At 47.7% G+C, this 25,803-nt stretch overlaps 1 protein-coding gene across 5 annotated transcripts in view; it reads left to right on the plus strand.

Moving 5' to 3' along the window:
• The window catches only part of LOC146191068 (uncharacterized), a 423,874-nt gene that overhangs the window by 382,939 nt on the left and 15,132 nt on the right, over positions 1-25,803 (plus strand). For all 5 annotated transcript variants that reach the window (XM_084601530.1, XM_084601532.1, XM_084601529.1 and 2 more), the window contains one exon: positions 21,008-21,227. In XM_084601530.1, coding sequence (XP_084457656.1) covers positions 21,008-21,227 — 220 coding nt within the window. The remainder of the gene's footprint in view (positions 1-21,007; positions 21,228-25,803) is intronic.

A 25,803-nucleotide genomic window follows, 5' to 3' on the forward strand; every position in this document is an offset into this window, starting at 1 on the left:
CTAGAATGTCGGTAACTTGAGTTATTTCTCTGACCCACTCTGCACGCTTTCTATCTCTTAATGTTACCCCTACCATTTTTCGTTCCATAGCCCCCTGGGTTGTCCTCAACTTAAGTAGAACCCTCTTGGTTAGCCTCCACGTTCTAGCCCCATAGGTGAGTACAGGCAAGATGCAACTGTTGTATGCTTTCCTCTTGAGCGATACTGGTAAGCTGCTAGTCATAATCTGCGAGTGCTTGCCAAATGCGCTCCATCCCAATCTTATTCTTCTTGTTATTTCCTTTTCATGGTCCGGATCTGCGGTTACTACCTGTCCTAAGTAGACATATTCGCCTACTACTTCCAGTATTTCGCTACCTAATGTAAACTGCTGTTCCTTCCCGAGGCTGTTGAACATTACCTTAGTCTTCTGCATATTGATTTTCAAGCCTACCTTTCTACTTTTTCTGTCTAGGTCATCAATCATTATTTGCAGTTCATGCCCCGAGTTGCTTAGCAAGGCAATGTCATCAGCAAATCGCAGATTACTGAGGTATTCTCCATCTACCCTTATCCCTAACTGCTCCCATTCCAAGTCTCTGAATACTTCCTCTAAACAAGCTGTGAATAGTACTGGGGAGATTGTGTCTCCTTGCCTAACACCTTTCTTTATGGGAATTTTGTTACCTTCTTTATGCAGAACTATGGTTGCTGTGCAGCCACTATACATATCTTCCAGCACTTTCAAGTACGGCTCGTCTACCCCCTGATTTCGCAATGCCTGCATCACCGCTGAGGTTTCAACTGAGTCAAATGCTTTTTCGTAATCAATGAATGCTATGTGTAAGGGCTGGTTATATTCCGAGCATTTTTCTATCACCTGATTGATGGTATGGATATGATCGATAGTAGAGTACCGTTTCCGAAACCCTGCTTGATCCTTTGCTTGATTGCAGTCTAAGGTTGTCCTGATTCTATTAGTGATTACCTTAGTAAATACCTTATACGTAACAGACAGTAAGCTGATTGGTCTGTAATTTTTAAGGTCCTTAGAGTCCCCTTTCTTGTGAATGAGGATAATGTTTGCGTTCTTCCATGGTTCCGGTACCGTCGATGACACCAGGCACTGCGTATACAGGGTGGCCAGTTTTTCTAGCACGATATCCCCCCCGTCCTTCAGCAAATCTGTAGTTATCTGATCCTCTCCAGCTGATTTCCCCCTTTTCATAGTTTCTAGTGCTTTCTTGACCTCGTCCTTCGTCACTGGTGGAACGTCTGACTGTTTTTCCCTACCGCAAATCTCATTACGGTCCTGACTACTTTGGCTACTGTAGAGATCTGTATAGAACTCTTCGGCTACTTTGACTATCTTGTCCATATTAGTGATGACGTTGCCCGCCTTGTCCCTTATCGCATACATCTGGTTTTTGCCTATGCCCAATTTCTTCTTTACCACTTTAAAGGCCCACTGTCCACCCTCCGGTCGAAAATATTTTCTTCCCCGGTAACTGTGAGACTTCGCCCCTGGAACGCAAGGCCGCAAAATGTTTTTGAAAAGAGTAACTAATAACCCAGTTACAGCCACCGCAATCACCCGATTCTATCCTGCCTCTCTCCTTCCGTTCCCTCGCAAAGGTTTTTCACTCTCCTGCCCGAGGTCGTCTAGCCTCCGCTATACAAATTCCCCTTCCTCCTCTGCGTTTGGCGGGAGGTAGGGCGTGGCTCTCCGCGAGCGCGAAAAAAAAAAAAAAAGAACGGTCGAGGGAGCGCGCGCCGCTGGATTCAGTCTGGCCGTGGCGAGGGAAAAGCGCGCTGCGAGCGGTAGACACCCATCCTTCTCCCGTCAGCCAGCGAGACGGACCAATGGAAGTCGTTCCCGGTACGTACGTCATTATCGGGGCCCGTCGGGCCAGCGCAGGAGGCGGTGAAGCTGGCTTCTCAAAGGAGAGCATGAGGGAGCTTTGAATTGTATTTTCGATGCTTTGCGGCGCGCGTGTCGCTGTAGAATTTTGCACAGACTATCTCCGGTACCTGATCGAAACACTGGGCTCTTTTTCTTAAAAGGGCCTTCCCTGGACAGTGGCCCTTTAAGGCTTCCCCCGTTTTTTACAGCATGCTCAATTTTGTCCATGTTATACTTCCTTATATCGGCCACCTTGCGCTTATTGATTAGCTTTGATATCTCGGCCAATTCGATCTGGTCTGTTGGATTGGAAGCTTTCATACCCTGGCGTTTCTTAATCAAATCTTTCGTCTCCTTAGACAGCTTACCGGTATCCTCTCTAACTATCCTACCGCCTATCTCTACCGCGCACTCAGTAATGATATTTCTGAAATTATTGTTCCTTGCCTCTAGGGTAATGTCGCCATCCTCAGTTAGAGCTGAATACCTATTCTGTAGCGAGATCCTGAACTCTACTGCCCTCCCCCTCATCGCTAATTCGTTGATGGGTTTCTTTCTTACTAATCTATTGCGTTCCTTCTTCAGATTTAGGCTGATTCGGGACCTCACCATCCTGTGGTCACTGCATAGCACTTTCTCGATTACCTCTACATCCTGCACAATGGCGGGGGTTGAACACATTATGAAGTCGATTTCATTTTTAGTCTCTCCGTTAGGACTTTTCCATCACATCGGTCACAAGGTCTCAAGTGGCATGCTCTCAGAACATCCAAGGAGACCTGACGTACTTTTGGGACGACCTCGCTTTTGTGGCGACCACTATAATAAAATCGAAATGTGAAGTGTGTAATCCACATAATGACACTGGACTAATCGAGGATGCACAGCAAAGGTTTGCTGCTCTTCCATGTAGAGAAGTTGCGAAGAAACTTGCCAAATTGCAGCTCACCTTGGACAGTCTCCCAGTGAGATTGGTCTTGACTTTGAGCTTAGAACATGAAGCTGCAAGTAGTTATACAAGGTCATTGAGAAAGAGTCTCATGAAGGACTACGATAAATGCATCCCACTGTGCTAACGCCAGAACCAAACTTAATTGATTGCCTTGAAATCTTGAAAAGATTACATCGGGCATCCTGAACATGCGGCAGTACAGAGAAGTGTATTTCCTCTCTTTTTTATTATAATAGCCACACAATACTATGTGTAGCCATTTGTCCTCGCGTTCGATTATGTAATCCGCAGATGTAATCTAGCCATCCAGGATATCGGCTAATAAACACGTTTATGTTATTGCCGTGAAGTCTGGCTCAATTCCAACAAGTAGTAATTCGATCCAATCTTATCTATTCAAGATTCTGGGGGCATTATCACTTGCGAAAGTTGTATGCGATGCTGTGGCTTCCGTCGTGGACGCGGTACCAGTGCCACGCCCTGAGAATTGTCCTTGTGCTTTTTTAAGGAGAAAGCCTTTAATGTCCCATACTGTCGTCCGTTCGCGAGAAGTGTCTCACTTCTTCGCGAGATTCCGCGGGATACCGCGAGATTGGGACGGCATGACCTTGTGACGTCATTTCTCTTGTCTACCATGAGTGAGATAGTTAAAAATAAATAAATAAATCGTCTCCACCGGGAATCGAGCCTCTATCCCCTGGATCCCCAGCCTAGCGCTTTAACCAACTGCACCACGCCCCGGATCTTTTTCTTTTTTCTTTATTGCTCTGGAGAACTTCCGTACAAAAAAAGAAAAAAAAAAAGAAACTTCGTTTATTTAAACTTGTTCATGTCTGAGGTTACCGGGCTGCTTAACACGAGCCCGCCATATCCCTAGCCTGACAATGCACGACCATCAAAACATCAAACTGCTGGGAGGCCCCGGATCGTGAAACACTCATCATAATTGCCCTTGTCTACCGTGAGGATCAGACCGGGATTCCCCGTGTGACAGATACTGCGCCTTTCCTTTCCTGGAAACGAATTATAGAACGCCGGGGAACTTTGATGCGTTCAATGGAATGCTGGTTGTGTTCAAGGGGCGCGCGATGTACCGTCACGACTGGTCACGAGAATCCTCCTCGGACACATGCACCGCACCGTAAAGGAAGGAAGAAAGATGGGAGTAAAATAAGATAAGGAAATAGAGGTGCCGTAGGGAGGGCAACGATCTGCTTCGCCTCATCGCACTTCAGCTGCCCAAAGTGTCTTGAAAGTCTTCCTCGATTTCCTTTTTTCCTTTTTCCTTTTTCAAGACTACCTGTAGGGCCAAGATCAAGCACAGTGAGCGCTTAAAAATAATTTGAGTCATCGCAGTGGTACAACAATTGGCCACTTAGATGCAGTTTGTCGCAACCTAGCTAAATTTTGTCTCCTAGTTCGTTTATCGATTTTGCCACGTTCCATAACATTTTTCTCCCCTCCTCATCCGAGCTGAGAAGTCGCTTATCGTGTAATTAGACCTCTTTGTGACAGCTTTTTAACACTTTTACTTTGTCTCGGCAGTCCAGCAGTTTTAGTATTACGGCACTAGTTTTATCCGTAGCTGGCCGTCCTAATAACCTATGAATTCTTTCTATGTTAACAGGTTCCATTTCAAGTATTTCCTTCCAAATTTTGTCATCAATTATCTCATCAAGGGAAGCAGTTTCTTCCTCTGTGTCTTTTGGGACACACCGTGACCAATATTCTATTGGTTTTGATAGTCCAAGCTCTGTATTGAGAGTCCGCGACACTGGTTGGTATGTGGAGTTCACCGTCAAGGAGCTGGAGTAGGAAGGGCTATGAGGGATGCCATATAGTGAAGTGCTCCGGATTACAAGCACAGAAGTGTTCTTGCAATACTTTATTGAAATGCGGCTGCCGCTGCCAGGATTCGATCGCGCCACGCTGGCATGAACAGCTTGATTCCGAAGCCACTGAACTGAGAAAGCAACGCGCAAAAAAAAAGACAACAACAACAACACACAAAAAAAGGAAGCAATTGCAGCATAGCATATCACTGGCTATACATAATGATATCTTGCTAACGCCCATTCAATAACTGAGCACGAACGAAGAGGAACAGTGATACACAAAGTCTAGGGAAAGCTTTCGAAAGTATAAAATGGGATATGCCATTAGCATTTTGAGTTTCTGATTCCATAAAGTTTGTTACCACAAACGTATACTGCCAAGCACTTTGCTTGGTTGTACTCGGTGACAGTGGCTTGCGGGAAGTGGGGTGCAGTTTGCAGACACCGCCAAGAGACGCAAATTGGATGTTTGCTTCCTTCCGTCTTTCTTGCGAGCTGCCAAGATGGAGGCTTTAGTGGGGCCGAACTTTTCACTTTATCCGCGCCTACTCCTTACGTTCAGCTCGCCAAAGGGCAGTCAAACCGTATCTTGTTTTGCCACATGAGGCTGACGGAGGAATGCGAGCGAGCTAAGCTCAGCTGATTAGGAATGCCTTGATATCTGGAAGAGCTAAGTGAAAATAAGACAGTTCTTTTTTTTTTTTTTTTCTTTATGGGATGACGTGTCCCTGTCAACAAATTGTGAATGTCCTTGTATTTGTCCAGTTTCAAAATTCTGGTTGTATATTTAATGGCGCCAAAGTTTATTTTTGATTGTTCCGCAAGGCGATCGACTAATCAGCTTCACGTTACATAACAGTGCGTGTTATTGTAATGGAGGATTCGGAATAACGTTCTACTCTCACGGGTTTTCTCGCGTCAGCTGGTTTTAGTACACGTACGTTTCCGCAGTAACCTCAACCTGTTGCTGCAATGTTCGAGACAGTGACTTTGGGTCCCGCAGCCGAACACCGTAAGCAATGAGGCTCCACTCCCAAGCTACTTTCAACACTATGGAATGACGAAGAAAATAAAGAGCTATATTGCTCACTAGCTGAGGTATTTGTTCCCGTTCCATTCTCTTTTATTAATGACTAAATACGCGAATTATTCGCCGGAAAAAGTTTGGGAGTGTGGTTCCAGAGTGAGCCTTCCGTTTCCTTGCCCCATAAAAGCCACTTCCAATGAAACACAGCCAAAAAATGTGCACCCTGATGACCCGCCTTCAAGAAAGAAAAAGAGAGGAACACGCGCATCTTGTTAGTATAGTTTCGAAGGTTTACATCGTGACATGCGTTCGATACCATTATTGTGCAGATATTTTTATTTCAACTAAAATGAAAATAAATATAAGCGCTGAAATAGGGACTCCAGTATATAGAGCATCGATTATCATTATACCTTGTGCTTACTTTCGCGACTCTTGTCCTATATAAGCGAAAATGGTATTCCATAGGAACGAGTCGTGTAGTATAAGATTGTTCAAATGGAGCTGCATATGTCTCTGCCACAGTAAGGGATCCCATACAGGGTTTAGAACCACCCAGCTTTGCAGCCACCCAATGTCCAAGAAGTGTTTTGCAGTCGTGATGTCATTCTCTTTCAAGGGTAATCTGACTTTAATATACAGCTGCGCGCGCAGAAGTCGGAGCACTCTGGAGTCTAACTGCGCTCCCAAAGTGCAACACAAATTGGCCAATATGACCCGGACGGAAATGAGATACAGGTTCGGCGGTAGGAGAGTGTCGTTGAAATCGAATTTTATCACAACTTCACCAGGCTTACTTCTTGGGCGCTGGGCGGCTTCAAAGATACATGCGACTAAAACCTGTTTGCGATTCCTTATTGGTGAATCCCGCAGTGATGCTGCATTCGCTACGGCGTTCGACTGCTGTTCTCAAGGATGCGGGATTGAATCCCGGCCGCGACGGCCGCTTTTCGATAGAGGCAAAAAGCATGGCGCCCGTGTGCTGTGCGATATCAGTGCACGTTAGAGAACCCCAGATGGTCGAAATTACCGCAGCCCTTCACTACGGCGCCTCTCATTGCCTGAGTCGCTTTGGGACGCCAAAACGCACAAACCAAACCAAACCAAACCATCTTACCTTGCCTATCCAATGTGAAAACAGTGAAATCATCGGCAGCTTTTTTTCATTTAGACGTGCATAATCAGTTTGTATAATTGTAGGTAACCTTATTGATGCAAGACTTATGTAGACTCCATATAAACGATCTTAAACGTGTATGTGCGTGCTCGTCTTTAGTTTAAGTGCGCGACTGCATGTTTCATCATCATCATAATTCGTAGTAACATGCCTGGTACTTTACTAATCCTGCATTTACGCTTATCGTTAAGTAATGCCTCTTAAACATCGTGCGATTTCCCCTTTTCCCATCGTGCGCGCGTCTGCGCGTGAACTTTTGCTATTCGGCACCGCGTGAGACGTGACGACTGTTCTACTGTCTCCGCTAGCCCACCCAAGGTCGACGGGAAGCGAAAGAAAAGCTTGTAGCCGGGGGTGTGCGGAAAGAAGCTGAAGCCAAGACGTGATCGGAGCACGCCTCCAGAGCACGCTAGGCCTGTGGGCCAATGTCGGCTGTGTTTTTGCAGCCCCGGCCTGCTGCGAAAAGGGAGGACCCACCCCGCGGCGCCCAGCTGTTTTTCTCCGTCGCGTCTCCGCTATTTCGGAACGGGAGGGTAAGCGGCACGTCGAACGTCACTGCGGTGCCTGCGGTGAATCGCTGCACTCCCCCCCTCCCACACACACAGGCCATTTCCTTCCTCATTCCCCGTTTGTTTTTGTTTTCTTTTCGCTAGGCCGTAGCTAAACGCCCTTAGCACTATAGACCTGTCATTCGTCACAGTTGTGGCTTTTGTTTCGCGATGAAATGTGCGAACATAATTTGGAGCACAACGAGCACTCACAAAGGAGCGCTTTGCGGACAGCTGTGAGCTGATAAGAGTATGAATGGAAATCTTCCGCCTGGACTTAGTTAAAGTAAAATGGAGGCACGCACACACATAAAAAAAAAGACGAAGTACAGTGATCTGCCGCTTTCAGAGGTGTGTGGACGAAATATATGGTTGCTTATGAGCGCGTGATTATAAGTTCATTTTCCGCCTTCCTTCCTTGTTTCATGTGCCTTCTGGGCCTGAAGCACTTCTGGGACAATTAATTCATGTTTCGGGGCGTGTTAATTCTGACCGTACTTTCGCTAAGCTGAGCTTCGAAACGTGTAGTTGCACGCTTTACCTCATAGCTTCATAGCTCATTGCGCTTCGTAGAGCGCTACCATTTAAGTTTGCGAAAATTTGCCACTGTCCCTGGCGTGCACGGAGCCTTCACACGCATCCAAATGTTATGACGTAAATGGTGATTTAATAACACCGCATCAACTACGTGGGTGAATACTGCCAAATACACAGACAAAAATCTTTTCGTTTTTGTTATATAAAATGATCGCTCTTCTCTATAATTATGTAGGGGAACATCGGATCTCGGTCATTAATTGCTGCGTGTAAGGCTTGGATTTTCCAGTAGCCGATTTTATCAGACCCACGTGTTTAAACAACGAGATATATCGACTCGTACTTGGCATTTAACCAACACTTCTGTCACTAGGCGTGGCGATCGCATTGCTTCTCGTTATGGTCTCTTGTTAGGTGTGTTTGATTTAACGTATACAGCCTAGTGTTTTGAAATAGTCTCAACACCTGCACAGCCTTATCACGAGAGCTCGCGCCACTGTCGCCTACAAACGACTCTGCTGAACAAGGAAATCACATTTCTCAAGATGCTTTTATGGATTTTGTTTGTGATTCTGCATCTTTTATTTATTATCATTTATTATAGATTATTTTGTATGTAATCTTCATACATGTACCCACCCCTTATGTAATATCCCCGAACCGGGAGTCTAAGGTAATAAAGTGATGTGATGTGATGTGATGATGTGATGAGAACCGGAAGTACAGCTGCGATTATTCAATCGCCTTAACTCCTGCAGCATACAGAAAACTGCAATAAGGCATACTATATTCGTAATTTGTGAATGGATAATTGTTGCTACCACTGGGTTATTTGTAATGATTTTTAAAAAAATAAATTTGAAGAGAATTATTATTTTAGTATTTAGAGCTCCCTTTACAGCTGAACATTGCCGTCATTGTGAGCGGTGGTACACTAGACACAACACTCTCATGGCATGTGCCTCCTTCTAGTTAACGACGCCGAAATACGCGCGCAACACTTACGATTTAAGTTCGCTCGCAGCATACTGAATTAGCGACTTCGTTTCCCTGTTATGTGACGCACATATTGGAGGTCGGTGGCTCGTAAAGCGCAGGTACTTGCAATACCTTCGGTGGCAGCAGCTTCTTAACCAGCGTCCCCCGCGGCTGTGTTTTTCGTGCACGCATGCTCAGACCATAGGGAATTTAGGCCCGCATATTATCAGCGACTTCTTGTGTCAGATAACAAAGTTATTTGAGTTTTTCCTGCGGCTACTCCATTGGCATTGTTCTGCCGCCCGATCACGTTCTGTGCGTCCCCGGGCGATGCCGCGGTGCTGGCGGCTGCGATCTTAGCACGAATGCAGCCGTTGTTGTTTAGTCCTGTCCCGCACACGCATTCGGGTGCCAAGATAGCAGGCGCCGCGTGTAGGACGCGTGGGCTTCCTCCTCCTTCTTCTCGCACGTTGCACAACATGACGCGGAAGAGGAGGAGTGGGGAGAAGAGGCCGAAGATGCGATGGTAGCGACGCCCATCTGGTCCGCATGCAGGGCGTACAGAGCTGGTTTCCCGGGGCGGACAAGAAGAAAGACGTCTCCTTAATGAGGTCGCACACGATGAACCCACGAGGCTAAAACATCTCGGGCCGATTGCGGCCGGGTGAAGCATCCATATTCACGGCTCCAGTCGCACACGGTGGTGTGCCACGGCTAAGAGAATTTTGGGGCTTTCCCATCAGAAAATGGCAAATATACAGGAAAGAATTTGGTAGTAGTGGGTGAATATGCCCGAGGTTTTAAATAGCTTGTAAGGCTCGTCTTTCGAGGTAGCTTTGTAGCTAGCCGGGCCTTTTCATCTTTCCGAAAAACCCAGCCATGGTGGTGCAGTGGTTAGGGCGCTCGAGTGCTGCGCCCAAGGATGCGGTATCGAATCCCGGCCGCGGTGACCGCTTTTCGATGGAGGAGAAAAGCAAGGCGCCTGTGTGCTGTGCGATGTCAATGCACGTACCCCAGGTGGTAGAAATTTCCGAAGCCCTTCACTACGGCATCTCTCACAGCCTGAGTCGCTTTGGGACGTTAAACCCCACAAATGAAACCATCTTGCCGAAACAGCAACTATGGAAAGAAATAATAATAAATTGGTTCACAGCAAAGGAATGACACAGTATCTGTCACACTTTGCTGTGGTTACCTTAACCGCGCCGGCGGCTGGAAAGAAATATGAAGTTTGAATTTCAGGTCCAGCGGGGAAAAAAATCTTTGCGAAGCAATTTTCAAGTTATTGCTAGACGTAAGGACGTGAAACAGACATATTTTACAGTGTTGTGACACTAGTCTGGAATAATTGTAGTGGCCGCTCGTGCGCAGTCATAGTTTGGGACAATGTTGCGACACTTGCCCACGAGCGACTAGAAATTTTTTACCTTATGCATTTTGTAAATAGTGTGCAAAACTTCCCTTGTCCTTTCTTGCTCTCACTCTCCCCTCTGTACTTCTCCTTGTCGGCGAAATGGCGAGACTGTGGGCAATGTAGCTCTCGCTACAAAAAATCTTTTTTATACCTTTCTTGGGCACAGTAGTCGAGCGCCCTAACCACTGCACCACCACGGCGGGGTGAATAGGAGGGGTGCACTGGCTGGTCAGTCAGTCTCTCCTCGGACGTTGCACCGAAAGGACGCGAGGTGTGCATTCACATTATCGCTCATAAAGAGACATGTGTCCCTAGAATTATTTTCTTTTTCTTTTTTCCCACTATAATACCACCACCACTAGCCTGTTTGGAAACAGTGTGACGGACACGTTGTATGAAGGCGCAGGATTCACGAGGCCCTTTAAGAGCGATGGCTGCTAATTGCAAATATATATTGCATATATACACACCCAGTTATATATATGGAGTAATTGTCGTCCACATTTAACTGGAACACACCCATTTTCTAGGGAAGGAGGTTTAGCAGAGAACTTGGAACATTACTGTGAGATCAGTACTTGGTTTGTACATCGCTTGAGGCAGATATATTAAATAGTTTCAGATTTGTGACCGCCGGCGCTTCTGAGAGCGGTGAAGTTAAAAAAAAGAAGAATGCAACAGTGAATTGGCAGCTTACTTTGTTTACACGCATTCAACTTCGTGCGGAGACGGAATATTTTCCCGCGTATGCGTTTGAAACCATCAAGACATTTAATATAGCTCATTTTTGAGCGAAACGGCGACATGTATCAAGTGTTCAGTTCAAGGTGATAGAGGCAGTGTTCACGCGTTGCTTCCCACGCCAAATGCTGTTAATTACAGCTAGGTACGCGGACGCAGCAAGGAAAGAAAAAGAAAAGTTTCAGCCAGTCGCGTCATCTTTCAGGTCCTCAATCATGGGAGACTCCAGGAAAACAGCGAAAAACGTGACAGCCATGAACGCGAGTACAAATGAAGTGTCGTACTGAGTTCGCGCTCGTCCATCTTTCGTTGGAAGCAGAGAAAGGGACTCCTCCAGGACCGCCTGTAACGAGGGATGGCATCATAAATTTCTACTCAGGAAGGGAACCATGTCGGCATGCACTGCAGCTTCGCTGAAGTGCTTCTCATGTTCCAAAAAATCTACAGAGCAGTGCAGCCTCAAGCTCAACTTGGAATTCCTTTTACACTGTGCAAGAAGAATAATCAGAATACTTCGCCAGTGCGATTTGCGAAGTTGAAATGACAAAGTAGTCATGGGTCGCGGTGAAAAAATGTTTGTTCAGTAATTTTTGAAACTTCCGTGGCTAATGTTTTGCAAAATTATTTATTTTGTGTCACACTATATGCGTGTTTCCTTTCTGTTGCTGATCATGTGATGATGTGATATATGCGCACTACTTCTGAAACTACATACTTTTTTTCGTTCATATAATAAAGAAATAAAAAAAAATGAATTGTTTAAGAAATTTATTTTGTGAAGGTTAATATTAGCTTAGTTTACAATAATAATAATAATATTGTTTTATTTACACCCAATGTGTACGTAGGATGAGGGAGCACAGCAGAAAAAGTTGTCGTAATGACAACTTGACAAGGCCGCAGGCCCCCAAAACAATAACAATGACAGCTTCACATCGGAAGTGCAGAAAATGTACAATCACAAAGCATACACACTAAAATTAACATAACGTTGCAACAGACAACATTCTTCACGCAGGGGGGAGGGGGGGGGGATAGAATGAGAAAAAAAAATAATACAACACTAGTGCAGACTTCTAGCATAGGAAAATAATAATGCACACCTCTAAACGGACTGTGTTTGTTTTCTTTTAGCTATTACATTTTGCTCGGTGTGTTTTAGAAATTCGTCTCGTGTCGTTTGTATGCAAAGTACATTAAGCGAACGTGTTGCCTATGATCTACACGTTACAACGATCAACTGCATAAGTACCGCCATTGTGTTATGAAATGGGAGCGCTCCCACAACCCTGTTAAACCAGCCTGCATTTCACTTTACTTCAACGATTAATGGAAACGTTGTCACGGGCTAGCGCAGCGCTTGTCCGAGCATAGAACTCAATTATCTTTGCACCTAAGCTGCGGCACGCCTTACAGAAAAGAAGCGTTTCAAAGGTTACGCCCTATAACTCGTTGAGGTAATGTAAGTGAGGCAGGGCGAAAGAGCGCTGCAAAACTGAGAAGGCGCGCATTGAACGCTCCATTGTTCGGGCCATTTGGAGATTCACACCCTAAACCCACACGCTGCGAAGTTGCATAAGTGAACTCCCTAAACAAACGGTGCTACTATAACCGTGTATAATATCTGCGATGCCTGCTTCGAGCAGCTGCGGGGATGAAAAGAAACGGAGAGAAAACATAGGTGGCGGCCCGAAAACCACTCCTCGAGTCCTTGGAAAACGGAGCGCCAACTGGGCAGGACTCGAACAGGAAGACTGAGTCAGCGAGTCCTTTAAAAAACAAACAAACATCGCACCGCCGCAACGCGGCGAGACCTTCGCGGGTGGTCTCTCACCCCGGTACGACGTGATAGGCTGTCTCGAAACCGTGGGCGGGAAGAAAATCAAGAAAAAAATAATGAAACGCGTAGAAACAACGAAGAAACTATCCGTTTCGCGCGTTGTGGTGTCGTCGCGAATTGGAGAAGGTATACTCGGTCGAGATTTACGCTCGTTGTTGGCGACGGCTCTCAAGGCGTGACAGCGTCGAGCCCCGCCGTCCCTCTCCTGGCTCCAGCGCCGATGTGCTGATGGCTCCAGGGCCATAGCGCACGCACAAACGCGCGAGACCGTCGAGTCGAGCAGACTTTGATCGACAGATAGTTGTGTCAACGTCGGAGTGTCCCGACGAACCCCCCTACCTCCCTTCCTCGCTCCTGTTACGAGACACGAGAAGATCGATCGTGAAAGAGGTCGTCTGACGTCATCTAATCTGCCTGGGATTTTTTTTCGCTCCACCGCTTTGCAGCTTCGTGGTTGCCGCTTGTCGGACGCGTCGTATCTTTGTATTTTCCTCTACTTTTTGGCGCCGGGGCATCTTGTATAGGCGATGGACGTTGAAGGAGGAGCAATGGCAGTAACGGAAACCCTAGAAGGATATAGGCCCGGAGGAACAGCGGTTCATCGACCTTCGTCCTCCGGCGTGCACGAAGACCGAATGCTGTGGAAAAAAAGAGCAGGAGAAAGGCGGCCTAACGGAAAGAAGAGGCACTGGGACGCCCACACACGCACACGCGCTCAGCCCCAAAGCCCTCGCGCGTGCCCGCGCAGACACGGGCAAACGGGTGGTCTTCTCTGGGGTGCCAGCCAGCTCCTTCTCTGTATTGGCGTTTTATGGCTCTGTCAGCCTCCTTTGTCTTTTGCCTTTCCCCGTTCTTTGCGCAGGAAATGCGAGAACAACAACTCGCGGGGGAAAGGAGACTGGGCGCGTGCGCGCTTCTTCTTAGATGCAACGATCAAGATATACGCCAGTCATTACCGAGCGACGCGCGTGTGCCTCGAGCGACAGAGGCTGTACCCTATAAAAGGGGCCGCACGGTCTTCCAGCGTCTTCGTCTCGGTGCTGCGAGGGCGACAACGCCTTGGTGCACACGCGACTAAGAGAACATATGGCGGAGACTGTTCGTAGAGGGCGCAGACACTAGGGGCGCCTTCTTCCGATGCTTCGGTCGTGTTCCTTGTAGTCTTTTCTTTTTCTCCAATGCACCTTTTAAGGCCCTGTAAGGTCGAAGGCGTCGCTCCAATGCTGCCGGTTTGCTAAGAGGCAGCCGCGCTGTGCTTGTCGCCTATACGCCAACCGCGCCGCGTCTCCGCATAGTAGTAAAGACGGCAGTTTATGAAGCCGGCTTGGGAGCGAGCCTATAACGACTATGCAAATCAGACTCGACTCGGGAGGGCGGTTTTCCCCTTCTTTTTCGTAGTCATGGTATACCGGTGTATGGAAAAGGGGGGGAAGGGGGGGGGGGGGGGAAGGGGCAATCGTGTGCTTCTGAACACGACTTTTTCTTCCTTTTATTTTTGCTCATGTTTTCTTAAAATGGGACCCGTGTGACAGATGTTGGATTTGTAAAGGCGGCAGTGCCTGCCCTCGTCGCGATCCCCCTAGACCAGATAACGCGGCTTGCGTTCCTGTGGGCGCGACGCGACGACAGTTTCTCGGGAAGCCGCCACGTGAAGTTTTGGCAGTTTTGCAGCAACGGTGACGTGGGCGTATGCAACGTACGCACAGGAAGAAGGAGCGGGGTCGCTCTTCGTCTTTGGTAAAGCGGGTGCATCGTACCGGGCCAAGATTTCTTCTCGAGCAGGTTGCTCCTCATATTTAAGGCGATCGTGAAGGTTCATGGTGTATACGTTGTATTTGAATGGAATATGGAATGCGGAAATGTTATGCACAAAGAATGGGCTATGGTTTCGAGATCTGATAGAAACAGTCGTCGAGTCTTGCAGTGGATGTCTTGTTTCACTATGGAAGGCGAGGACGTCTTCCTTTTCTGGTCATCAGATTGGAAACATTGAGAAGAGAACGCATCTCACTCTGTGCAGGAACCAGTTAAGCCGTCGGAAGACGGTGAGAGGAACTCCCAGCATAAGAGGGTATTCGCACAACTCTCACGCTCCCTGTTCGATCACGTTTCACGTGACACTTACCATGTCCGCCGCTTTGGATGAGGGTGGTGCTGGTGAACACTCTCAAGGTTGGGTTACAAGCAGCATATATACCTAAGAAAATAGAAGATTGAACAGCCGCTACTATAGCTCAGTTGTAGAACGCTGGATGTAAAATTCGAATGTCGTTCGTTCGAACCGTATCAGCAGCGGCAGTGATTTCTTCTACTTTAAACATTTTTATCTTTCAAACATACGATGAATACAGAATCAATTCATGACAGGTTTGAAAAAGAAAGTGTTACACTATGCTTGGCTTGATTGCTTCTTTTCTATAATTGTTTTCATATGCTGTGTTTTCGCGATTCTACCCCCTCCTCCCCCCTTTTTTTTTATATTTTGCGAAAGTCTTCAAGCCGTGGAGTCCGGAGGTGCGTGGCGCTGCGTTCGGGGTGCGATCTCTTGCTTCTTGCGTTGCCGTGCGCCGGCACTACGATCGACAGCTGACGGAACAGAAAGCTGGCCGAAAGCAACCCATACCACTCTATAGGTGTGTTGTCACGTGTACATGGAATCGGCGGCCATTTGGCAGAGCTCGGCTGGCGCGTGTAATTCAAGCGAACTGCAATCGTGTGTGCCGAAGATGTTTGGCAAATAAAATTTTATTTCTCGCGCCCGCCTCTTCAAGACATCGCCGCAAAAAACGAGGGGAATGGGGCTATTTTAGATATTTTGAATATAAGAAGGTAGAGACTCAAGCAGGGAGATATGGTCGGGATATTTCATTGCATGTGGCCCTGCTCGCTCAGCTCTGTGCTTTACCAAGCTGTCAATGGGATGAGCGTTTGTGGTGCGGAGAGTGTGACTTGGATCTTGATGGTGATGATCATTTCTCGCAAAATGGAAGGAGGAGGAGAGAGAAGCAGAGGCAGAGGAAGGAAAGAAAATTTTGGGTGGCTTAGTGAACGTAATTCCCGTACCAGGAAGACCTGTCCGAAGGGCATCGTAGAGAAGACGTGGCAGTGTCATCGCGATGTGGCTTAACAACTTCCCTTGCGCGCTAGTGGGTAGATGGGCGGGGAAACTTTGCTGCCGTCCTGTTTTTCTTCCCGCATATACACTTGCCTACAATCATTTGTGTGCAGCCTAACCAGCCGAAAATAGCGCAAAACAGTCCTCACTTACAGAGACGATGCGACATAGCACGCACTGCACACGAGCGGATGATCTACGCACCCCTCATGCAGCTCTCAGCGAGACCCGCCCGCGCTTTATGTTGAACTGCCTTGCTTGCCCTGTCCGCCCCGTCCCTTGAGCACGTCGTACCGTTTGTCAACCAGCGGTGTATGCCCTTTGACCTGAACTTTCTCATCGTATGGTTCTTGCCTCGGCCAGAAGGCTTTTTCCTTCATCTGGCTTATTGGGGTTGATCGGTCAGTAATCCAGGAAGAAAACAGGTTGGACGCACAACAGTATTTTCCTTCCATGGGCCTCTTCGGCTTCTTCTCGCCTGGCAGGCGGTGTTTTTTACGGCGACGCGTTACATTTGGCGGCAAATAGTCAAGATGGCCCCGAGGAACAGATAACTGAGCGGCTGGGAATCATCATGACCCGTTTCTTCTCTAGTTTGCGTGTTCCCCCCCCCCCTTTTTTTTTTTTTTTTTTTTGCAGTGGGCAATTACAAGTCATGGGTTAGCACCAAACGGGAGTCCTCCCTTCTCTTCGTGTATATCTTACTCGCCAAGGCCTCACATTAGCAGATTGGCTAGTGTGTTGATATTAAGAAAAAAACGTACAATACGTCCTCAACATACCGTGGTGAACATGCTTTGTATACTTGTCGCGCGAAGTTACCGGTCGCCTCAGTTTCCAGGTCACTTCTTCACGAAAACCAATGCCCTTGATACAGACACATATATCGAAGGGCATTGTCTGCTTCCAAAAGAAAACGTAGTTTTGACGAACTGACAGAGCTTGGAAAAGAAGCAGCCATATTGCCTTTTTTTTTTTTTTGTCGCATTATCCTCCAAATTAGGAACTTGTGCGTTAGTCATACATCGCGAACACATATGATATACAGTATTCATCATATCTTTGCAAATGACTGTTTGGTGGTCGCAGATGTAATGCTATTTCGACAAGGTGGGAGTAGTGGTGACGACTGGTATAGGCAAGGCATGTGATGTCATGGAGAGACAAGACACGGCGTGGCATGCAATGGTATGGCAACGCAAAGACAGACAAGCGGGCGGACTAAGGCAAAGTCTAAAACACCCGCTCTGAACGAGAGAAGATTTCATTTCGTCAAAAAGAGTTTGCCAGAGGTTTGGTGGTAGGGGGCCCTACCCAGTCCAGGGCTCGGTTGGCGGCAGCTGACTTGTAGAGCTGGATGATTAAGGCTGACTTGTGTCGAGTATGACAATGCCAACGTTTTGTCTGGTTTGTCCTCTCATTCTGAACAGGTATGATAGAGCGTGGGGCGCGCTCCGCGCCAAGGTCAGTAGCCTGAGGGCTTTGTGGAACTAATCTTGTTTAAAATGTAAAGGTTGTTATTTTGAATTCTCCTCGACTCTGTGTTGTCTACGGAGAAAAGTTGTTTGAAGGGGGGGGAGGGGGGGGGGAGAAAAGTCTTCTTTCTGGCCCAAGGTGTTCTTACCTGTCACCTATGCTTCTGCATCCACAAAAATGAGGGCAGATTGGAGGCCGTGACGTTTGCGAGGAGCAGGTTTCTTTCGGCGAAGCGCTCAGTTCTGTTTCAAAATGGCCCAGGGCTTTTCGCACAACACGCGTACACCGCCATGACTATCTAGAATCTTGTCGAAATACCCAGGCGTCATCTTTGTTAATCTCGTGCGAAACAAGCACTGCATTCGTTGGTTTCGGGCAGTAAACAATGACCGCGCGCGCGACTGCGGCAGAACTGAATATAACAGAACATCATAACAATACACGCACCACTAAAAAGTTCGCGTGTCTGTGTATGTGTTTATGGTCACATATTAATCATAGCAGAGCTCACATTGCATACGGGCCTTTACGAGCCGCTACGTAATTTAGTGCTTTGTGCAGCTCATCCTGCCGCTATTACGGTTTTTTTTTTCTTTGTCTTCGTCATACATGCTTGGCAACGCTGCCCTCTAAAAGCGTTTCCTTGTCCATACGCGCGATCACTGACCGCAGTAAATCAAAGCTGGGGCAGCTTCCGCTTTGCTCTTCCTCTCTTTCCACGTGGACCTGCGAGAAATGGCCAACGGATGTTCCGCACGATTTCTTGCTTTTTTCTTTTCTCTTTCCGTGCCCTTCCTGCGGTGAGCAGCCAGGTCGCTCGTGTAAGGATGGCACGATTTGTTTACATCGCGTTGGCGGCGAGAAGAGGAAAGCGGCTCCCTGGCTTGGCTTTAGCTGCCTCTGTTTGCGCTGCGCGTCGGCACTGCGAAGCGCGCTTCGATGGCCCCGCCGTAAACACCGCTGCCGGCTGCTGCCAAGTTTGGCCGCCTCGCGCGGCTTTCTCTACCGCCGCTTGCTTTGTCCCGCGCAGATTCCAGGGTCGTTATACGCGCGCCGGGCTTCGGTCCCGTCGCGCCAGATTTCAATCTCCGCTTTCCACGAGAAAGGGCAACGACGTTCCCGCCGCTGTTAGGATTCAGCGGCAGTGCCTGCGCGTGCGGTCTTCACTCTCGTTGCCCCCCCCCCCCCCCCCCTTTTTTTTTTTTGCGTCTACTTCTAGTTCAGTGGCTGCCCTGCGCACCATACGGGCTGAACACGGTACAAGAACAGTGGAGTCTTAATGATGCCCTTGTATGGACGCCCGTTAATGCGTGTTATGGCTGTCGAGCTCTTCCCTGGGAGTTACTTTCACATCGTTTATTGACTCTTCTGCTCGCCTTTGAATACGGCACACATAAGATTCAGGGCGGAACGCCAGTAAAGGAGAGTAAGTGCTGAAGCCGTACAGCTTCCTTAAAACGCGAAGCGGCGGAAGCAATGTGCTTTCATTGTAGCGTTTCTTTAGCGGCTTCTAAGAAGGGGAACGGATCCCCGTGTGAACACCCCGCGTTAATTTTAGACGCATTCAATTTTGACATCCTTGTTAACACTATTTGTGTGATTTCGTTAACTGAAATCAGTATCGTGGTCAACTTGGCTTCAGAATGAGTTAAACCCTTCGATGATTGCCCTGGCTCGTTCGTGGTCGACAAAGCAGAGCAGGAAAGTTCCGGTCAAAGGAAACAACGCAATGACAAGAGTTTTGTGTTCTTTGTCTGCGTCTTTGCGACGACCGTCGATGCATTTTTCGGAGCAGCCATGCCCAGCATGGACGACCCTTCGATCAAATTTACATTTGACAATTCCTCTGCACCTAATAAGCAACATCTACAAGCCTCAAAGGCGCATTTAATTACCTTTGATCAATCTGCAGTCCTCCAAGTTTAGCCACGTTATTTCTTTAAACCTTTCGTTGTGAAACAACCCGTTAGAACGGTTCTTAGATTCTTATTATAGTTTTGTCTTCCAAGGCGGTCAGCATAAAACAGACGCATGTATACGAGTGATAGGATTTATTCTGGAAACACTCTAAGCGCTGAGCAGATCGGTGACATGATTGCCCATATGTTGTCACGTGTGCAAATGTCAGCTGGGGGTTAGGTCAATTTCAAGGGCAGGCGAGAAAAAGAAAACCGCTTATATAAAAGCACATTTATCTTTCAACATGTTGGCCGTAGAGACGTGGAAGATTAAACTCGAGATGCCGGATTTCAGGGTTGTCATGTTGACTCCCGAGCGCATGCAAGAGCACGCATGAAAAAAAAAAAAATAATGGCGCCTCGCGATCGCAGATTCCACCACGCTGCGAACTAATCGTGAGTTGAAATGCAGCTAATTTGGGCCTTTGATTTTGTGCAGTTTTTGTTGAAGATTTTCACACTCTAATTGTTCTTAATGATGAGTGTGATCTCAATGACGTGGACTACTGGCTCGTACGTGGCGCTTCTCTCTGTCACATTTGCAAAACCACGTATCGTGCTGCCCCTACCGCCTGGAGCTACCAAACATGGCAGTAAATATATAAATTAACAACCATTTTTTTTTTTTTAATAATTGCTCGGAAGTACGACAGTCTCTTCAATGGTCACTTAAAGGAGTCTTTTCCACATTACAAGCGAGCTGAACGGCAAAGCCATCCAGCTGTCACTCAGGAAAGTTTTTCAGCGTTTGACTCCAAGTTTTCGCAGACTCGCTGAAAACCTGAACTGAGTTAATTACCACACAATGGTTGCATTCAAAACAAGTGTAACTCCCAGAGTTATAAATGGAGTGGTGCGGTGCAGACTGAGTACGGTTAGCAGTTAGTTAGTAGCAGAGTGAGGCTGCTTGATGGGCCCATCCTTATGCACGAGGATAACTTTAGTGTCGTTAACATATTCCGCAGCAGCATCAGACTCTCTTGAGAAGGCTACCACTCTGCCATATGGGAAGAAAATTATCTCTGCTGTGGTTTTCATTTCAACTCGGTAGCGTTTAATTGAAAAGAGTTGTATCTAGGGTTACTAATTCTTAGTCTTAGTGGAAATATTCTTTGAACGATAACTATTTTGCCACATATTCTTAGATCTGGATTTACAGGCTTGTTAATACAGAGGCTGCGATGCTGCAGTTGAAGAATTTTAAATTTTGCAACTTTCTCGGCTTAGGGGTAATGGGCCGGCGTATTTATTAGTTACGCTGCGGACGCTTTCACTGCTCACGCTCAGCGGCGAAGCGCAAGTTAAAATAAACTTTTCTCGTGCTGGTCGGCAGTGCTTTTCGCAACCGCATATAGCTGTCACGGACGTATGACGCCGCGTCCTGTCTCTCGCTGTGTGTTCTCGGGTCGTCCGAGTCTCTCTTGCGCCACCGTGTCCGAACGAGACAACTCTCAAAGCGAATCTCGGAGTGACTGTGTCTTCAGCGTGACTAACTGAGTCCCCATTTTTTCCGATACCTTGTTGCAGCTTGGGGTGACACGGAACGGACCAGCGCCGTCGCCCGCTGCCAGCGCGCCGTCGTCCCGTTCGGGCGAGGGGCGCATAGGCGGCGGCAGCAGCAGCAGCAATGGCGGCACTGGAAGCAGCTCCAGCAGTTACGCCGACACCGTGCGGCTGCTGTACAACGCCAGGGACGCCCGAGAGGCCAGGATACGGGAGCCCCGTGTCACGCCCGTACTCTCGCAAGGTATATATGCACAAATGAGGGAGTTACGCATGAAACGCGGGGATACGTCTTGTTTTATTGCGAAAGCAATTCTACTTGCACTTTCAAGCCTGTGCCGTACCGTGGCGGTGCCACCATTGACCTTTCGCGTGACCTCTGTGTGACGTCACGCCGAAGAGCTGGGCGACCATCTCGCGCCGTCTGCGAGCAGTGGCGGTGCCAGCACCGGCGGCCTAACTCCCACGCTGTCCGCCAGGAGCGCTACAGGTGTTGTGACGTCACGCCGAAGAGCTGGGCGACCATCTCGCGCCGTCTGCGAGTAGTGACGGTGCCTCCGCCGGCGGTTTAACATCTGCTTCGACGATGCCACCTATCGCTAGGGAAGCTCGTCGCGATGAGCGTAAGAGACAGCAGCGAGCTACAGAGACGGAGGAACAGCGTATCCATGTCGTATAAAGAGTGAATCATTGTATAACCACCACAGTCTAACCATAACAAGCATATCCATAAGCACCACCACCAGCCGAACATTAGCTGAACCTGGGCGTAGCCATGGGTATTGCTTTCGCAATCTACCGGGCTTAACCAAGCTAAGCATCTGCCAATTTTTTTTTTCATAACATATGAAAATAAATTATAGGGCCTTTACGCCGCATTGTCAGCCGCACAGTGCTGGGTAGCACTGGGATAGCAATACAGGCCACCCAAGTTTTTCTTATAGTACATCGGCTGCGTATAGCGTGCACCCCATACTTGACCGCGCAGGTACGAAGTTTAGTTATCCGTATTTCCCAGGTGCGCTCGGGAAAAGATGATGAAGAAGCAGTAAATGAACCAACAAATAGTTTTGATAGAATACATGGTCTTCTATGGAAGCTTACGCGAGGCTAAATATGCATAGAAAAGGCGGAATATTTTGAAACCAGTCCCAAGCGCAATCAAATGAAGTGTGCGGCTTCTGGACATTGAACTTCACAATGCCGTACCAACCCTCTTCGGCTTTGACGCATATAGTCCTAAGGCCGTCTCACATGGTGATATTGGTATTGGCTTTGCTGCAGAAACCCGTGCCGTTTTCGTCTCAGATCTCTAATATTAGCTATCCATAACTACAGCGCAAAAGACGGGACAAAGATGAAGGAGGGGCACCACACAGCGCTGACTCAGAAATCTTTGTCCCGTCTTTTGCGCTGTAGTTATGGATCATGAAAACACCAACTCACCCAACAACTGTTTTTGTCCAATATTAGTAACTTATTTAATTTAATGTCTCCACATGTATATATGCGTGCGTTCTTTCTGATCACGAGTTGTTCATAAATTATCTGACAATAATTTATTCATCGTACCTTATGCATGCGCGCAAGCCTTTCTGGCTTCATCGAACTAGGATGTGTCAATAACTACAGATGTTTTGTTTTTTCATCGTCAGGCAATATAGGTCACTAAGACGGCTCCCCAATAGCGACTCAGCAGCTCAATGCGACGCATTGTCTGGAAAGCGGATAGATCAGTTTAGTTTGGTTGATACTGCAACGTGAGCTGAGGCCCTTGTGTGCGCTGGCTGCGACCTCGAAAGGAACCTGCCATGTAATCTGGGATTAAAGGTCAACGTTTCGCGCGGGAAGAAATGTTGGTTCCAGAGCCGGTTTTCGGTTACTGGGACCGCAGATGGCACGGATATCAATTTTGTTTTGCCGATCAGGTTGTCGTCATTTTAGCTTCATGTTTTCAAACTAAACGGGAGACACGTATTAGTGCAGCGATGAGATGATGTTTTGCAGCGCGGTGTTCTGTAGCTCTGCTAGATCAAATTACTTTGTTACTATGGATATATCCGTGGTCATGTTCTTCCGGTTTAAGAAGTAGAGAAATATATTGCTTATTGAACTGGGTTCTTGCGACAGCTTTTGAAGTTGTTTTATAGTTGCTGAATATTCTACGAGGGCAGAAACTCGCACGCGCAAGGTTGCAGCTGTTGCGTCTTGACGATATTTTTCAATTCGAGAGGAAGCAGGTTATATTATCAGACGCATCCGCCTTTCATGTACTTTTCTAAAATTCCTAGTTTTGCCAAAGCAAGTAAGCTACAGCGAGCAGGCAGACCGGCTCTGACAGCGAGAATTTGAGCATGACGCCTGAAGGCCTGCACTTCAAACTCTTGAATTAAGCTTACGCGGAGCGATTTCTTTGAGCTCAGCACCTGGCACATGAAATCGTGAGAAAAGCCAGGTGGAAACTAAAGTGCTTCTCTGCGAATGGTGTTTGATTCGAAATGTGCAGTATAGCTTCGGGACCCCTACGCTGTATGCGGGGTTGCAGCTGCTTTATGAAAAAGCAGCCGTAGCCCTCCAGTTAACTTAGCGGTAACGACGGCCTGGGGCGGTTTTTCGTTAGCATTGCTTTTCAGAATGACGACAATGGCTCACGGCGCTCTCACCTGCAGCTCTCGCGTTTGTCTGTTTGTAATGGCAGGGCTTCTCGCCCCGCTGTGATGGCAGATGGCTGTTCACTCTCTGCCAGTGCCTCACTGTGGAAACGAGCTAAGCCTGGTGAAGTAAACGAATACGTCTGCTCCAACTCTCGCGGGAGGCGTCGGCCAGACAGTGATCCGTATCTCTTTCCAACCATCCATCACCGTGTGTCTGCTCTTTCGTCGTTTGGGGCCCTTGACACCATTGCTCCAAACAACTGGATGTTTAGCCGCAAAAACTAAAAGGGTGGGTTAGGGTGATCGGGGCAGTTACAACGGTTGTGCCGAGTGGTTAGGCGGCGAGAAGATTCGTGGAACAGACAGACAGTCACCAGCTGCGAATGTGAAACGGTCGCGCAGTTTGATGGCACAATTGCTGAACAGACTCTGCGCGGTTCCTCCGCCAGTCGTCAGTCTAGGCAAAGGTTGTGGGAAAAAAGGATTGATTGAGCAAGACACGTGGGAACGGGGGAATGGTTGCGTTTGCGCGACGCCTGGCGGTCATCGACATGACTGGGTCCAACGGGCCCCCTTGCACGGTATGATAGGTTTTAAATGTAAAGGGTCAATAAATGCACACAGACCAATCGCTGAAACAAGTTGCGCACTCTTAGGCGTCTTGTCTTCAAAATTGTTCTCATGTAAGTAAGTTTTAAGGAGACAACACAAACACTGATCATGAAATAAAAGACAAGCTTGAGTTATCGAGACTTGAGTACAACCGCGGCTCTGAGGAAGCCGAGCTTGGGTGCTCCCTCTTATACTCCATGATCCAATGAGCACGGTAAAAGGAGCCAAGATTTTTAATGTTTTACTTCCCGAATTTCCTCAAAATGCTTTCCACAGTTCGCGAATTGTCTCTTGTCAGATCGCCAGTGATATTTCTATTGTGTGTGAGTAGTTTTGGCCGTCCAGTCAGCATGTCGGAGCCCACTCTCGGGCTGCCATCAATCACAGACCTCGAGTGCTTACGCAGAGAGATGCGCTTGTAAGTGGAGATCTCAAAGCGACTGATAAGAAACGTGGTATCGCTGGCCTCGATTCGCTTAAGGTCCTGTTATAGCCAGTCCCCGATGTAGGTTATCAGCAGAAGCTGGGCAGTCATTCTTTCGTTTCACTGGGTACCGAATCAGCTGATCTTTAAAAAAAAAAATGAAAAGAAAAAAAAAAGGCGGACATGCGCACAAGATGCGACGTTTTCCGAGTGTTTTACGGCGGCTTTCAGCCCAAATGCATGCCTTAAAAAGAAGCTGTAAACGACCACTGGTGGCCGGCTGAGGAGTATCTACTTCGAAGCGCGTTTTTGCGGAGTTGTCGAATTTCGGCATCAACGATACAAAGTGCACGGGCCTGGACTAAGAAGATGCTATCTCCATGAATCGCCCCTTCTGTGGGAAAGGGAAGATCAGGCTACAAAACGAAGCCCGAATTTTCTTTCAAGGCTTGCCGCCATCCGCTTGCTTGCTTACAAAGAGTGGAGGACAGACTTACACGCAAACTGGGAGCATACCCCCTGAAATAGTCTTCGTCACTCGAGCGCTTAGCTTGTTTATTGGCTGCGGCAGCTCCTGTGGTGCGCGCATGTCTTCTAGTAACTTTTTGAGACAGCGGGATTCGATAAACCACAGGTGCTAGGCAGATGGAGCCGTCTTTCTCGCGTTTTATTTATTTATTTTTGTTTTACCAGGAACGCTTTCTTCTTTCAGTGTGTGCACGGAGCACTGAAACTGCAATTTCAGATTGAAACTGAAAACCTTGTTCTCGCGGTGGCTTTCTTTTATAGTTCGGCCTGTAGCGCCGATATATGTTTCGGCAAGACGATCCAGGAAATGCTGCCTCTTAGCTTGCCCGTACGCGAACGTCCCGCGTAAGAAACTTTTCCTGCAGTACCGTTCGCTCGAGCGGCGGGCCTTTTATACCTGTGCCCGTAACTGCGCCCTGATCGCGACGGTTTCAAGGACACTTTACTGCTGCTGCCTGCAGCTTTCTTTGTTGGGGACGAGTGTACGAAAATAGCCGCTACCGTGCCTTCAAAGTGGTCCTGTTACTGTCGTATACTGGCAATTTTGGGCTCAATCCTTTGCTGTCGATGCTTTTCCGTGCGTTTGCCGGGACGTGAGAAGA

Source organism: Amblyomma maculatum, chromosome 4 (genome assembly GCF_055883805.1).
Source record: "Amblyomma maculatum isolate TAMU_Amacu chromosome 4, ASM5588380v1, whole genome shotgun sequence".
Classification (NCBI taxonomy): domain Eukaryota; kingdom Metazoa; phylum Arthropoda; class Arachnida; order Ixodida; family Ixodidae; genus Amblyomma; species Amblyomma maculatum.